We start from the raw sequence: 13648 nt of genomic DNA, 5'->3' as shown, positions 1-13648 counted from the left end.
ATTATTTTACTCTTAAATGAATATTAGAGTCAATAGATATTCCACTTCAAAGTACAAATAAGGCATCTCAATTAAGTTGAAAATGCATTGAAATTAATAAAAATTTTGAAAACATTCTTTTCCTTTTTTGAAAAAGAAAAAAAAATTAAAAGCTTAACCCCAAAGATAGTGTGAGGTAGCTTGAATTTGACTTCACTTTACTCGTGGTGCTGGTGTTTGCTTTGTTGAAACTTGAATCAATGGCACCACTGCAGAAGAAATCGAGCAAGACGAAAAGGAAGAAGAAGAAGACTAAGAAATTCAAGAAGCGCAGCAGTAAAGAGGTCACCCTTGTCCCCGTTGAGCCCCGAACCGGCGAAACCGATTGGTGGGACTCTTTCTGGCACAAAAATTCCACTGCTTCAGGTACCCCCATTATTCTCCTCTTTCAAAGTTTCAAACTTTTATATCCATTCTTCCTTTTAATGCAGGTGTTTCTGTACTGTTATCACTTTCTGTTGTCAATTGTCAACATCTCTCAAATTTTATGTCTAGTTGGTAAAATAAAAAGGGGAAAAGAAAGGATTTTTCAAATTGGGTATCTGGTATTATTAGCTTCTCTGGTTCCTTGTGTTTGATTTGATTGTCTTATGGATATGGTTGGTGAATAATGCAATTGTTAACTTGCAGGGTACAGTGTACCTACTGATGAGGCAGAAGGGTTTAAGTATTTCTTTAGGATGTCACAGAGTACTTTTGAGTACATATGTTCTCTTGTTAGGGAGGATCTCATATCTAGGCCTCCATCTGGCCTAATCAACATTGAGGGAAGGCTTCTCAGTGTTGAGAAGCAGGTTGCCATTGCCCTTAGAAGGCTGGCATCTGGGGAGTCTCAGGTTTTAGTTGGAGCCGCCTTCGGTGTTGGCCAATCGACTGTCTCTCAGGTCACTTGGAGGTTCATTGAGGCACTGGAGGAACGTGCCAGGCACCATCTCAATTGGCCTGATTTCGACAGGATGCAAGAGATCAAGCGTGGTTTCGAAGTGTCCTACGGGCTGCCTAACTGCTGTGGAGCTGTTGACGCGACACACGTCATGATGACCCTTCCGGCGGTGCAGACCTCGGATGACTGGTGCGATCAGGAGAAGAATTACAGCATGTTGTTGCAGGGGATTGTGGATCACGAGATGAGGTTCATTGATATGGTCACTGGTTTGCCTGGTGGCATGACATATTCCAGATTGTTGAAGTGTTCGACGATTTTCAAACTCACCGAGAATGGGGATCGTTTGAATGGAAATGTAAGGACTTTAGGTGGAGGGGATGTGATAAGAGAGTATATAGTGGGTGGCCACAGTTATCCTCTTCTTCCATGGCTTATGACTCCTTATGAAGGGAATAGCATATCAAATGCACAGTCCATTTTTAATCATAAACATGGGCCTGTAAGGTTTCTTGCAGTGAGAGCATTATCACTGTTAAAGGGAAGTTGGAGAATCCTCAGTAAGGTTATGTGGAGACCTGATAAAAGGAAACTACCAAGCATTATCTTGACATGTTGTTTGCTTCATAACATTATCATTGATTGTGAAGACACCTTGCATCCAGATGTTGCCTTGTCGGGTCATCATGATTCGGGATATCGTGAACAGCATTGCAAGCAAGTTGATCCAGCAGGGAAGGCCATGAGAGAAAATTTGTGCAAGCATTTACAACATGCTAAGCAGTTACATGTCCATGGTAGTTCTGATGTTTTGTGAATCTGATCTAAAATGACTTTTGGTGTCAGCATTCTGATGCAGAACTTAGAACTGAGTTGTTTCGTAGTTGAGTTTAGCATAAGTTTCTTAATCTCCTTGTATTTTGTGAATGTAATTTTAGGTTTGTTACTTTTGTGGATAAATTATTGCAAGAAATATTTCTGATCATAATTCAAGAGGCTTAGAGGCACACCCTCTCCATTCTTGTTGCATTTTATGCTGATGGAAAGATTCTTTAAAGCACAAATAAAACGAAGAAAAAGAAGGGCAATAAAATCATGTGACTCTCAATAGTAAAGATAGCACATTTTGAGATTAAATAGATAAATGTTCAATTGTTCATTTGATAGTTTCTTGTTCTGATTCTTAGCAAGTCTTTTTTGTCAATGTCATTGTCACCTACTAGCAAACCCCAAAAGTGATAGCCATGATATGGACCGCACTTCTAACCAAGAAAAAAAAAATAAGATGAAGATCACTCGGAAAATGAAATGGTGAAAGTTTCATCCTACTCTTCTTCAGAGTGAACTTGACATAACATGTACATCAGGGAAAGGTTCAGTGTCATCTCTAGGCTACAAAGAAAAACTTAGAAACAGGAAAGTTAATCTTTTTAAGTAACTAATGTACTGAACTGTGCTTAAAATTAAGCTGAATCAATCTCCCTTAGTAGGAGGTTGTATGCATGCACAGAAGTGCGCTTTCTTCTTCTTCCTCAACTGGTACTTCATTCTTGTCTGACCATAGAGATAATCTCGCAAAAGGACTCTCGAATTTGGATCATCAACCACTGTCTTCCCCCTGGCTTGTTTTTCTTCGTTCAACTTCAGCAGCAAAAATTGCAGTCTTTGCACCTCCAACTGCAGCCGTCCTATCTTTTCAGATCCTCTCCGAGCCCGTGCCGAAATTCTCATCCTTCTGACACCACCACTCTCATCTGAATCTGTTGAGGACCTCCCAGCAGAGGACAAGGCACCACCTTGGACACTCTTAACCAACTTGTGGTTGGCATCAAATAGCTTTGTGATGGACTCCTGAGCAGCTTCTAGCTGCTCTTTCACATTGTCATACTCAACATCTTTTCCTCTTGTGCTCTTCTCACTAATTTCAATCCTCTTGATCAAATCTTGTACAGTAATTTCAAGATTTGTCAACTTCTGAGCATCAGAATCAAGTTTTTCTAAAACCTTCCTCCTGTTTCCTTCTTCACGTGACTGTGTTGAACTTCTTGGGACCTCTACTTTGTCCACACTCAATTCCTTCTCAGTGAAGAAATGTGCTGAAGGATATCTGTTTTTCAGTTCCTTGATTGATCCCTGGCGACGGTAGCCAGCAGGTGCAGCGGCCATCCTCTGAGAGTTGCTGACTTTCAGGCCAATTGTGCCATCCCTGTTAGCAGTTTCCCACAACTCCAGCAACTGATCATCCGATTCAAGAGTTCCTCTCCTACTTACACCAAAAGATGAACATTCAGCCATTTGATCAAGCATGATGTCTTTCGGCAGACACTCAATCTCTGTTATGGGGATATCTGGCACTGACTTCCCTGTCTTATGTTCGCGAAAGGATCCACCCCGGCGCTCCTTTGCTTCATCCATCTGAACAGCATGCCAATTTGGTTGAATATTCACTTGGCGCCTGCTGATTCCAGGTTTTAACTCTTGAATCTCTCTCATTTCAGTCTTGGGATTGAAGCTTTCATTCATCTGTTTAACAGCCCCTTCAATTGCATTGATCCTTTTCTGCATGTCTTGGAAATCTGGAAGTGATGGTGCAGTAGCATCCTGATAAACACCAGTTTTCCGACCACTAGTGCACTTCTGATTTACCAAATTCTGAACCTGGAAATGATAATTTAAACAATATATTGATAAAATATTTCAATATTAACTGGTGCCAACCTTATCACAAATAATCAAATAACCAGCCATTAGGATAAAATGAGATTTAATGGATATCTAATTATGGTATAGAGACTCAATTGGTTTATTTTACTAAATAATATATTCGGAACTTGAAAAAAAATGAGAATCAATAAAATAAAGAGATTTATGCTGATTAATACCTTTGATTGTTTGTAGTCAATAGATTTTGCAGGTAAGAGAGTGTGCATCTCCAGGGATGTTATGCAATCATTCAAAGCACTGACAGCAGGAACATAAGCAGCCAACTGACGCTGTAGTCTTCCATTTTCGCCTTCTAACTCATTAACTCTTTCTTTCAGGCTTTCACTTTCCATACCCTTGAAGTTGCTTCTGCGTTCAAGATTCTGACATGCTTCAGCTAGCTCATGGACCTTCCCTTCAAGTAACGCCTCGTTGACAGCAGAAATTTGTAGTCCGGAAAAAAGGGAGGCAGCATGAGTTTCCCATTGCTGTATCTCCCTTGTTCCTTTTTGTAGTTCATAACTGAGCTCCTCCTCCCTAAGTTTAGTTTTCCTAAGTTCTTGCTGCAGATGCCTCATTTCAGCCTCCAACTTCTGATTCACTTCACAAAGGCATCCAAGCTCTTGATCTTGGCGATCCTTCTCCGACGACAATTCCAAAATTTGGCTAGCTTGGTGTTCAAGTAATCGCCTGGCCTCATCATACTTGATCTTAAGATGTTCCGCCATTCTCTGCAATTCTGTTTTCTCATCGCGTAAAGCACTAAACATCTCTGCGGCTTTCAGAATCTCTTTTTCCTTCTGAGACAACAATTGCTTTCCAATTCTAACCTGAGAATTTAGTTGATCATTGACAGATTCAACTAGTTGTAGTTCAATGTTTGACACCACAAATGACTCTTTCAGATGTGAATTTCCAATCTTCGGATCTTCCATTTCAGATGCCATTGTTTTCAATCTCTCCTCAAGGTTGGTATTTACCGAACATAGTCTTTCAAGATCTTCACTCAGCTCCTTAAGTGCTAGGAGTTTTTCAAAGATGATGTTCTGATAAATCAGAGAAAGATTAGATTGAGCTACTGTCTCATGAATCATTGCGCAGATTTCTTCTTCCAAGTTACTTTTCTCTTCCGCCAGATCTAGAAATCTTCTCAACAGAGTACTTTTCTCCTCAGATGTTTTGCAACTTTCTTCTTGTATGTTCTTGTGAGCCTCTTCCAATTCTGACAGCTGTTTGCATAGATTCTCAATTTCAGTCGCCATCACTTTCATTTTCTGTTCTCCCCTTCTTATTGTCAACTTCAAGTCCTCATTCTTCTCCAGTATATTTTTGACATCCGTTTGCAGTGCCAAGAACTCCTTAGACTGGGTCCTCAACTCCTCATCAAGGGTATCCCTTTCTGTCACAAGATTTTCTGCTTTTGATTTCAATTGCCTGAGGAATGTGACAAGAACTGAATTCTCAATGGCCCTTTTCTCACTTTCGTTGCAAGCTGTGAAGAAACAATCTTGTGTCTCCTCAAGTTTGCTATGTATATGGTTCAGAAGCTCCTGATTTTCAATAATATCTTCACACATGTTCTCACTGTTAATGTCAAGAGTTTTCGATATCTGAAGCAGCCCGATCCTTAGTATTTTAATTTTCTCTGACATGGAGTTCTCATCAACCTGCTTTTGAACATTGTCATCCACTTTCGATATCAATCTATCAGACATTTTGGATGCCTCCAAGAGTCTCTGACTCTCTACTAGCAGTGAAAAATTCTTTTGCTCCAGATCCATGATGCTTTTCTGCAAGATGAAAATTTCCATTTGAGCATGGACAGCCCTTTCTACTTCCTTGTCATATTCCCCTTTCCAGTGATTGGCATCTTCTTGGAGAATATGAATCATGAATTCCTTCTCAGCCAAATTATCTTCATTCAACTGCACAACTCGAGAATTCTCTTCTCTTTCAGCATATAAGGAAACCAGCAGCTCTTCAACCTTTTGAAGTGCGGACTCCCTTTCCAACTTTAGATCCAGATGCTTCAGTTCAAGTTCGGTGCGTTGTTTCTCGAGATCTTCTAGTGTTTGATGAGCCACTGTCAATTGTGAAATCAAGGATTCTTTTTCAGAGGAGAGACTGGACTTCTCATGATCAAGTGACTGGCAAGAGTCTTCTAAGATCTTTGACTTTACCCTTAATCCTTCTAGCTCAGCATTCACATCACATAGTGAAGTTTCTAAAAGCTTGTTCTTCTCTGAGAGTTTCTCCAGATTTTCAGCTGTGGTTTGTAACTGAGAAAACAAGGTTGCCTTCTCCGCAGCGAGAGTGGAATTCTCGGCAAGCAAAGATTGGCAAGTTTCTTCTAATACCTTTACCTTTTCTCTGACAGCCTCCAGCTCAGCATTCAAATTTGAAAGAGAAATCTCCATAACAGAATTTTTCTCCAAAAGCTGTTCCATGATTTCCAGTCTTTGCAGAAGAGATGCTTTCTCATCTTGATTTACCTTGCATTCCTCCTTCAGCTTTGAGTTCTCGTCTTGCAATTTCTTTGCGGATGAGGCAAAGTCTTGTGTGTCTAAGCCTGTTGATCTTACATCCTCCATCATGGATTCATGCCTTTTATTCACACCATTAAGCTCCTCTTTGAGACAATAAATTTCCTGTTGAAGAGCATTTCTTTCATCGACTCGCAGTCCAACCTCCTGTTCAAGTTTCTTGATTGTCTCCCTCAAGTTCAATATCTCATCCTCCAAATTCTTTATGGTCAAGGATGAAGACAATTTGACATCATCTAGAATTTTGTTTTCCTCCTTGACCCTGTGAACTTCATCCTCTAAAGCTTGATTTTGGGACTCCATATTATGGACCACGGCTGCAAGAGATCTAAGGTCATCCTGTGATTTAGAATGTAAATTCTGGAGAGTTTGGAAAGCAGTCTCAGCGTCAATAAATCGCAACCGTTCCTCTTGTATGCTAGTCCAAAGTCTACTCAATTCCTTCTGCTTTTCACTAAATTCTTCACTTTGGGAACTTATCTTCTGTGTTAATGACTGCAATTCGGATTGCAGAGACAGATTTGATGTTTCCAGGTGAAGACACTTCTGTTCAGAACTTTTTAACTTCTCAGCCTCATCAGCTATCTTCCATTTTAGCTTATACACCTCCTTTTCAGCACATGAGAGTTTATGCTTCAAACTGGAAATTATCTCCAAGCATTGCTCGTATCGAAGGGCTGCATCTTCTTTCTCTTCAGTAAGTTTAGCAATATCCAACTTCAAGGCCTCAACTTCACTTCTAGCTATATTAGCTTCCTCATTCAATCTCCTTGCATTCTCTTCAGCTTCTTCTAATCTCTCCTCCAGTTTTGACAACGAATCCAAGGAGTGGTTATTTCGGGCAACTGCAGCTTCCTTTTCAGCTTCTATTCTAGCAAGGTCATGCTTAAGGGATTTGGTTTCAGTTTCAGCTTTAATAGCGCGATCATTAAGTTCTCTTACATCATCATGAGCAGAAGAGATGCTTAGCTCCAGAGTAGATATTTTCTCTAAGCACTGCTGGTACTGAAAAAGATTGGCTTCTCTTTCTGCCTGCAATACTACAAGGGCTTCCTTCAAGGTCTGGACTTCGGCTTCAGCTTTGCTCGCGCGTTCGTCAAGTCCTTGAGAATTCTCGCTTGCATTAGACACTTCTGATTCCAGATTGGACAATCTCTCCAAACTCTGCTGATACTGAAGCAATCCAGCTTCCTTTTCACTTTCCAATTTAGCAAGAGCTTTCTTTAAGGCCAAAATTTCTGTCTCGGCTTTAGTCATTCGTTCAGACTCGGATAAGCCTTGACTTCCATTGTCATGGCTTCCATTCTTTAACCCATTAGTCTCCTCTGAATCAAGAAAAGTGAGGCCCCTTTTAGCACGCCCTTCCAAATGCTTCACATGACTTGCATCTTCTCCTAACATGAAGAGATCATTGAGCTGTTTTAGACCCATTTTGCTTATAGCAGTATCAGGTTCATAATTAGGAGCTCCATGTTGGTCAAATAATCCATGTGAATGGTGAGGCGTCACCGGTGTGTGCGGCTCAGTCTCTGTGGAAGAAACTAAAGGCAAATCATCTGCTGGTACTGGAGGCACTTGATTAGGAAATGCTTCAGCCATGGTACGATGAGCCTGGCGAATTACTCCGGTTGCATGATCATATCTCTCGGCCAATGCCCGGTATGCACGGTAAAACTCTTCAACCAATTTCATAAGCTCCGGCCGTTTCTTATAATACATTTCAGCCCTTCTAGCAAAGGAATCTGCATCCTCTTCAATAAGCTTAATCATTTGCTTCACCTTGACATCCATATCTGTTCATCAAGAGATGATGTGCTTAATTCAAATGTGTTTGAGAACACCATATGGTTATTAATAACAAAATCTCAACCTATTACTTCAAAATTATGTTTTGTAAAGCACGATACAAATATCAGTAGTTATGCATGATAGGAAAGAATTAAGAACAATAACAAAGGGTGCAAGAGGATGAATCATAACAATGTCAACATCTTTAGCAGAAAGAGATAAAGTATTACCTGTGAGATTTTCTTGGAGCCATTTGGAGTTCTTGGGGCTTATGTGACTGTCCCACCACCATGAATATTTCATCTTAGAGTCAGAATCAGAATGTGACAGAGCCGCAGCCATCACTTAGGGAACCCAGCACTGTGTCTTCTGAGTTCTGATGTTGAAAGAAACAACACATCATCAGTGAAAAACATCAAGAAAGAAAAATCAAAGTAAAACCATAAGCAACTAAATGTGCATTTGACAGCAAATGCAAGCACAGTTACTCAAATTATGGGAAGCAAAATTCTCTCATGGCCACTTGCATTTGCATAGAATCATCGATACAGACATAAAAGAAATGAAAAATCCTGAGTTTCAGATAAACCATAGCCTGGTAGTTGAAGCCTTTGATTCCAAATGTGAATGAAACAAAAGTCTGACAAGTCAGAGCTTGAACTGATCCCAACAAAATAGGAAGAAAAAAGAATAACTAAAATTCATCCAACAAAAAAAATTGTTTATAGAATTTGGCTAGTAAACAAGAACATAAATTAGTGAGACTACTATGCATCAGATTATTCTTTTTTCTTCAAACCACATGATCAATATATCAAACACCAATGAAACACTAAGATCAGTTAAAAGCTAAAATGCTCATAATTCAAGAGAAGAAATCACTACATGAAGAACTGTAACAATATAACTCCATAATTCAGATAAAAAGAACAAAGAAACTCACCAACAGAAAAAAGAAACTTCAGCTTCCAGTTACCAGAGACAACACAAAAGAAACATTTCTTTGTTATTCAATCCATTGCATGAGTTCAGCCCATGTTGGTTAGATCTCTGTGTTTTCTGTTGTTGCAGTTTAGAATGTTGTGTTTCTCTCTCTTGCTCCTTCTTTGGTTTGCTTTTTATTTGGAGCATAGGTTGGTAGGAGTGTCCTAAGCATCTCTCATAACTGTTAAAGTGTAAAGCAAACAAAAAACAATACAAAACAAAGTTGGCAGAGACTCCAAAAAGAAAAAGGAATGAAAGAAAAATAGATGTATGAATAGAACCATTAACACAAACATTATATCATACAATTGGTATGCAGAATACTCATGTTTTGATATGTAATTTAGCATCTGATACTCACATTCAATGCCTTAATTTGGTACATTGATTTTGGAAATGAGAGATTGTAGTGGAAATGGAAAGCAATATTTCTGGGATATGATTTTAGATTCTCAACGCTAAGTTTTTTTTTTTTTTTTTTTGAAATTAGGAGTGAGACTCGAATACAAAATCTCTAGGTGAACATGGAAAGATTATATTTTTTTTAATCAAAAAATAAAGAGACTCAAACTCGCAATCTCTAAATAAGTAAGAAAAGACTATGTCATTTGAGGTATAATTTATTGATGAAAAGATTATGTCATTTGAAGAGTAATTTGTTGACCTTTAATAATAATAATAATAATAATAATAATAATAATAATAATAATAATAAGATAATCAATTTTCGAATAAAAGAGAAGAGTGATTACTAATTAATTAAATTAAATTATGTTAGCCAAAATATTTCATTTTTTGTATTTATTTATTTTTATATTTTTAAAGGAAAACTCCATATCCGTGATACAATATTGAATAACACTAAATGTATGTACAACATATAATTACACATAAATTATTAAGGATTTACCTAAAAAGTGATTTAAGAATATTAGTTAAAAAATTAAATTAGGAAATTTTTAATTTTTCTAATGTATTATCAATGCAATAAAAATATTTAAAAAATGTTTCTACTAATCTATTTAAATTATCTATTTGTGATATTCTTGGCAAGATCGTATTATTATTATATATGTATAAAATTAAGAGTCAAATTAAATGTACGGAACGTTGTTGCGTATATTTTACGAGGAAATAAATATTACGTTTGGTTAAAGGAGTTAATGCAATGTGAAATCAAATCGTAGTGTCCAATTCTCCATCTACCACCAAATTATCAAATTAATACGTTGACCAGTGACGACTTCTCCGTCAAAATAATAATAATAATAATAATAATAATAATAATAATTTATTTATTTACCAGAAAAAATAATAATATGCTCTTGTTGCCGTTGCTGCAATGGTGAGTCATTGGATGAATACTGAAAACTGAAAAGTGAAAGAAAAGCAAAACACTATACTAATAATAATAATAATAATTGTGCCAAAATAATGGTATACACAAAAGAGAAAATGTCATACACGCTCCTACCTGAATCTACCAAAAATATGTAATGACTCTTTCTTTTTGTTTCACTTTTTTTTCTTAGGCAATAATATTGATTGCTTGCTTTAACAACCCTACTTATACATGTACCATACAAATTAAAGCAAGCTAAATTGCATTTGATTTATATTTATTTCTGAATTATTTTTATGTGACGTTAATAATTAATAATTATGAGATTATTTGATAAATTTGATTAAATTATTATCTAATAATTTTTTATTATTAAAATAATTAATGACAAAGATATCTGTATGTGAATTCTTATCACCTTTATTTTTGTCTTTTTGGTATGAGTAATAGAATACTTTCGACAATTTAATAACTCGTATTATATATGTAATTATTTTTTAATTCACATCCTTGTGTATTTTTTAATAACAAAAGGCAGAACTAATTACTTTATTAAACAAAAATAGTAAAAATAATCATAAAATAAATTTAAACACTTAATAATTCAAAAGATAATTATTATGATTGTGATAATGTCATATACTAATATAACTAAACTTTTTATCGTGAGTTATAATAATTATTTTTTATGGGCATGAAGCTCCATTGTTATTTGACCACCTCTATTATCTTAAGCATAACTAGGTAATAATAATTCGGATGATTTATATATATATTATTCTGAACTAAAATATATTGACATGAATAATAAAAAATTATATTAAGTAGATAGATAAATAGATAAGCAAATTGCTTTTTTGTCATTATTTATGACTAATGACCAAGAAAAATATATTTTATGCTCAATTCAAAATCAATGTGGTAAACTAAATATACGTGGAGATAAAGTAAGACATGCTAATCTAATTTTTATTCCGTACAAAAATAGCAAATCTTATTTAAAAATAAAAAAATAACGTCCCTTGTTATATATGGAATGAATATTAATAAGATTTAGCCGTTGGTATTATTGTCCAATTTAATTGGCAAATGGCAATAGAGAGATGAAAGCTATCAAGTATGGATATTTTGTTGAGTTATCATGTCTGCATGTCTTGGATACGATATAGAAAAGTATAAGGTACTAATATATCATCTGTCAACTTCTGACAATTTTTATTTATATTTGTGTTTCATGAAAGTGTGTTCATAGATGTGTCTAATAATTAATATATTTTAAATACATATATAAAGAGACACATCCAGAAAATATATCTATAAAGACATTTCTATTAAACACAGTTATAAAAAATACATTTTTATTAGACACATCCACGAACACACTTTCATGAAACACAATTATAAATAAGAGTTGGTAGAAGTTGGCAGATATGCTGTTGGTAACGTAGCGGAGCCGATATGATATTTGTTGACAGTTATTCGATATGTATGTCCAATCATGTCTTAATAAAAAATAAAAAATTTTTCTTCAGATACATTTAGACACACTTAAATCATGTGTCCGCATGTTCAATCTTATTTTTAACATATATCATTAAAATGAGTTTAGAAATAATATATATTATTATTTATTAAAACAAAAAATATTTTAAATATTTTTATATAATTAAAAAATATTAAAAATAATTAAAAAATTATTTTATATTTTAACAGTAATAAAATATCAAAAATTTATTGTAATTTATTTAAAAAATACTTTATATTCTATATATATGTCGTGTTCTTGTGTCTTATAAGATTTTAAAATTTATGTGTTCGCGTGTCTCATATCGTATTGTGTCTCGTGTCTGTCAGTGTCCATACATCATAGGATGAAAGTAGTGGTGGGCGCAAGCTTAGGACGGTGATCCTCCACTGATGCCACCACCACTCATCCACACGCCGCCCCCAACAAATTCCTTTTATTCCCATTAACCTATTCACACGTGCTTTTCGTGCATCAAATTAAAATTGAATAAATGCTGTTTATATGTATCTTATTATTATTTACCAATTCACATGCATGGCATGGCTACAAGTGCATTGCTCTTACACTCTGACCTAATTTGCCGGTTATTATATGAAACAAGTCCTCACTCTAGATAAGTAGGTATTTCTAGGTATTACTTATTATATATTTAGTGGGGTTATATATATATATAAGATTATTTATTTTTTAATTAATTTTAAAAAAATTAAATTAGTTATATTAGTTTCTAAAAAATAAATCATAAATTAATTTTTTTTTGTTAGTTAGGTGATAATGTATCACGTTAAGTATTACGTGTCATGATAATGTAATAATTTAATGTCATATATCATAAGATAATTAGTTAATATATCAAATTAGTCACATGTGTCATATATTGAGTTAATATTCAAAATCGTCTCTAAAAAATACATATATAAATCTTTAAGAATACATATATAAATCATTTTCATTCTTAAAACTTAAAAAATTGATCAATTTACAAAGAATAATTTAATATAAGAATTTGATTTACATATGTACTTTAGATATTAATTTGATCCTAAATAAATTTATGACATATCAGATAATACGTGATATACTAATTTGATATATTATCTAATTATTTTATGATGATATGTAATATTAATTTATCATATTATCATATTACGTGATATTTAACATAATACATCATCATTTAACTAATAAAAGAACTAATTAACTTAGGTTCTATCTGCTAATAACTAATATATATAACTAATTTCATATTTTGAGGACGAATTTAAAAAAGAGTGTTATCCAATGTTGTGTGTGTTGATTAAGTATATAATATAATTATAATAAAGTTAGTGTGAGTGTGATGGATCTCAATTGCACGCGTACTACATCCACCTTGTGGCTATAATAATTGCCTTCTAACTTCGTTTCAAAGTTTGCACCTCATTGTAGCTAGTCACTACTGTCTACTAATTTCATATTTCTGCATGCGGCATGCCATCAAAAACTAAATAAAAAGTAATATATTTTGTCTTAATGTTTTAAATCTTTTACATTATTTATTTTTGATATTTAATTTATTTTAATTTAATATTAAAATTTATTTTAAAATATTAGAAATAAATTAAATAACATTAAACGTTAAAAATTATTTTAAAAATATTAAAAATTAAAAAAATATATTTTATGCATTTAAACAATATATCATCTACATTATACTGCACAGGGGAAAACTCTACATATTCATTAAAGTTTGTTTATCATGAATGATAGGATTTAATTTTATTTTCATAAAAAAAAGCCGATTCCTAGCCATATATACTATATTGTTCTTTATGAAATATGAACACTATATTGAATTG

The 13648-nt window shown here is 34.4% G+C and overlaps 2 protein-coding genes across 3 annotated transcripts; one reads left to right on the top strand and one right to left on the bottom strand.

The window, feature by feature from the left end:
- Positions 1 to 43: 43 nt before the first annotated feature.
- LOC112696238 (protein ANTAGONIST OF LIKE HETEROCHROMATIN PROTEIN 1-like) lies at positions 44 to 1951 on the top strand. The gene is made up of 2 exons (XM_025748882.3): positions 44 to 405; positions 670 to 1951. Exons 1-2 carry the CDS (start codon positions 240 to 242, stop codon positions 1737 to 1739), a joined length of 1236 nt encoding a protein of 411 aa, XP_025604667.1. The 5' UTR covers positions 44 to 239; the 3' UTR covers positions 1740 to 1951.
- A 275-nt stretch (positions 1952 to 2226) lies between these two features.
- Positions 2227 to 9446, bottom strand: LOC112696237 (protein NETWORKED 1D). 2 transcript variants are annotated; one of them, XM_025748881.3, is made up of 5 exons: positions 9302 to 9446; positions 8900 to 9121; positions 8187 to 8332; positions 3805 to 7961; positions 2227 to 3580 (listed from the first exon to the last, which is right to left on the bottom strand). In XM_025748881.3, exons 3-5 carry the CDS (start codon positions 8296 to 8298, stop codon positions 2396 to 2398), a joined length of 5454 nt encoding a protein of 1817 aa, XP_025604666.1. In that variant the 5' UTR covers positions 8299 to 8332; positions 8900 to 9121; positions 9302 to 9446; the 3' UTR covers positions 2227 to 2395. The 2 variants fall into 2 exon arrangements, with proteins under 2 accessions (XP_025604666.1, XP_072052905.1); XM_072196804.1 differs by lacking the exon at positions 9302 to 9446 and having other exon boundaries at positions 8900 to 9244.
- Positions 9447 to 13648: the final 4202 nt, after the last annotated feature.

This window comes from Arachis hypogaea, chromosome 6 (assembly GCF_003086295.3).
Source record: "Arachis hypogaea cultivar Tifrunner chromosome 6, arahy.Tifrunner.gnm2.J5K5, whole genome shotgun sequence".
Classification (NCBI taxonomy): Eukaryota; Viridiplantae; Streptophyta; class Magnoliopsida; order Fabales; family Fabaceae; genus Arachis; species Arachis hypogaea.
Note: the sequence above shows the minus strand (reverse complement) of the source record. Positions and strands in the feature narration are given on the sequence as shown.

What these genes read in the sequence shown, in the direction of transcription:
- LOC112696238 (XM_025748882.3), top strand. Translation starts at nt 240, where the DNA reads ATGGCACCACTGCAGAAGAAATCGAGCAAGACGAAAAGGAAGAAGAAG. An exon ending in CAAAAATTCCACTGCTTCAG is followed by an intron (nt 406 to 669) that starts GTACCCCCATTA and finishes GTTAACTTGCAG; the next exon opens with GGTACAGTGTACCTACTGAT.
- LOC112696237 (XM_025748881.3), bottom strand. Translation starts at nt 8,298, where the DNA reads ATGGCTGCGGCTCTGTCACATTCTGATTCTGACTCTAAGATGAAATAT. An exon ending in GCTCCAAGAAAATCTCACAG is followed by an intron (nt 7,962 to 8,186) that starts GTAATACTTTAT and finishes CTTGATGAACAG; the next exon opens with ATATGGATGTCAAGGTGAAG. An exon ending in TTGACTACAAACAATCAAAG is followed by an intron (nt 3,581 to 3,804) that starts GTATTAATCAGC and finishes TATCATTTCCAG; the next exon opens with GTTCAGAATTTGGTAAATCA.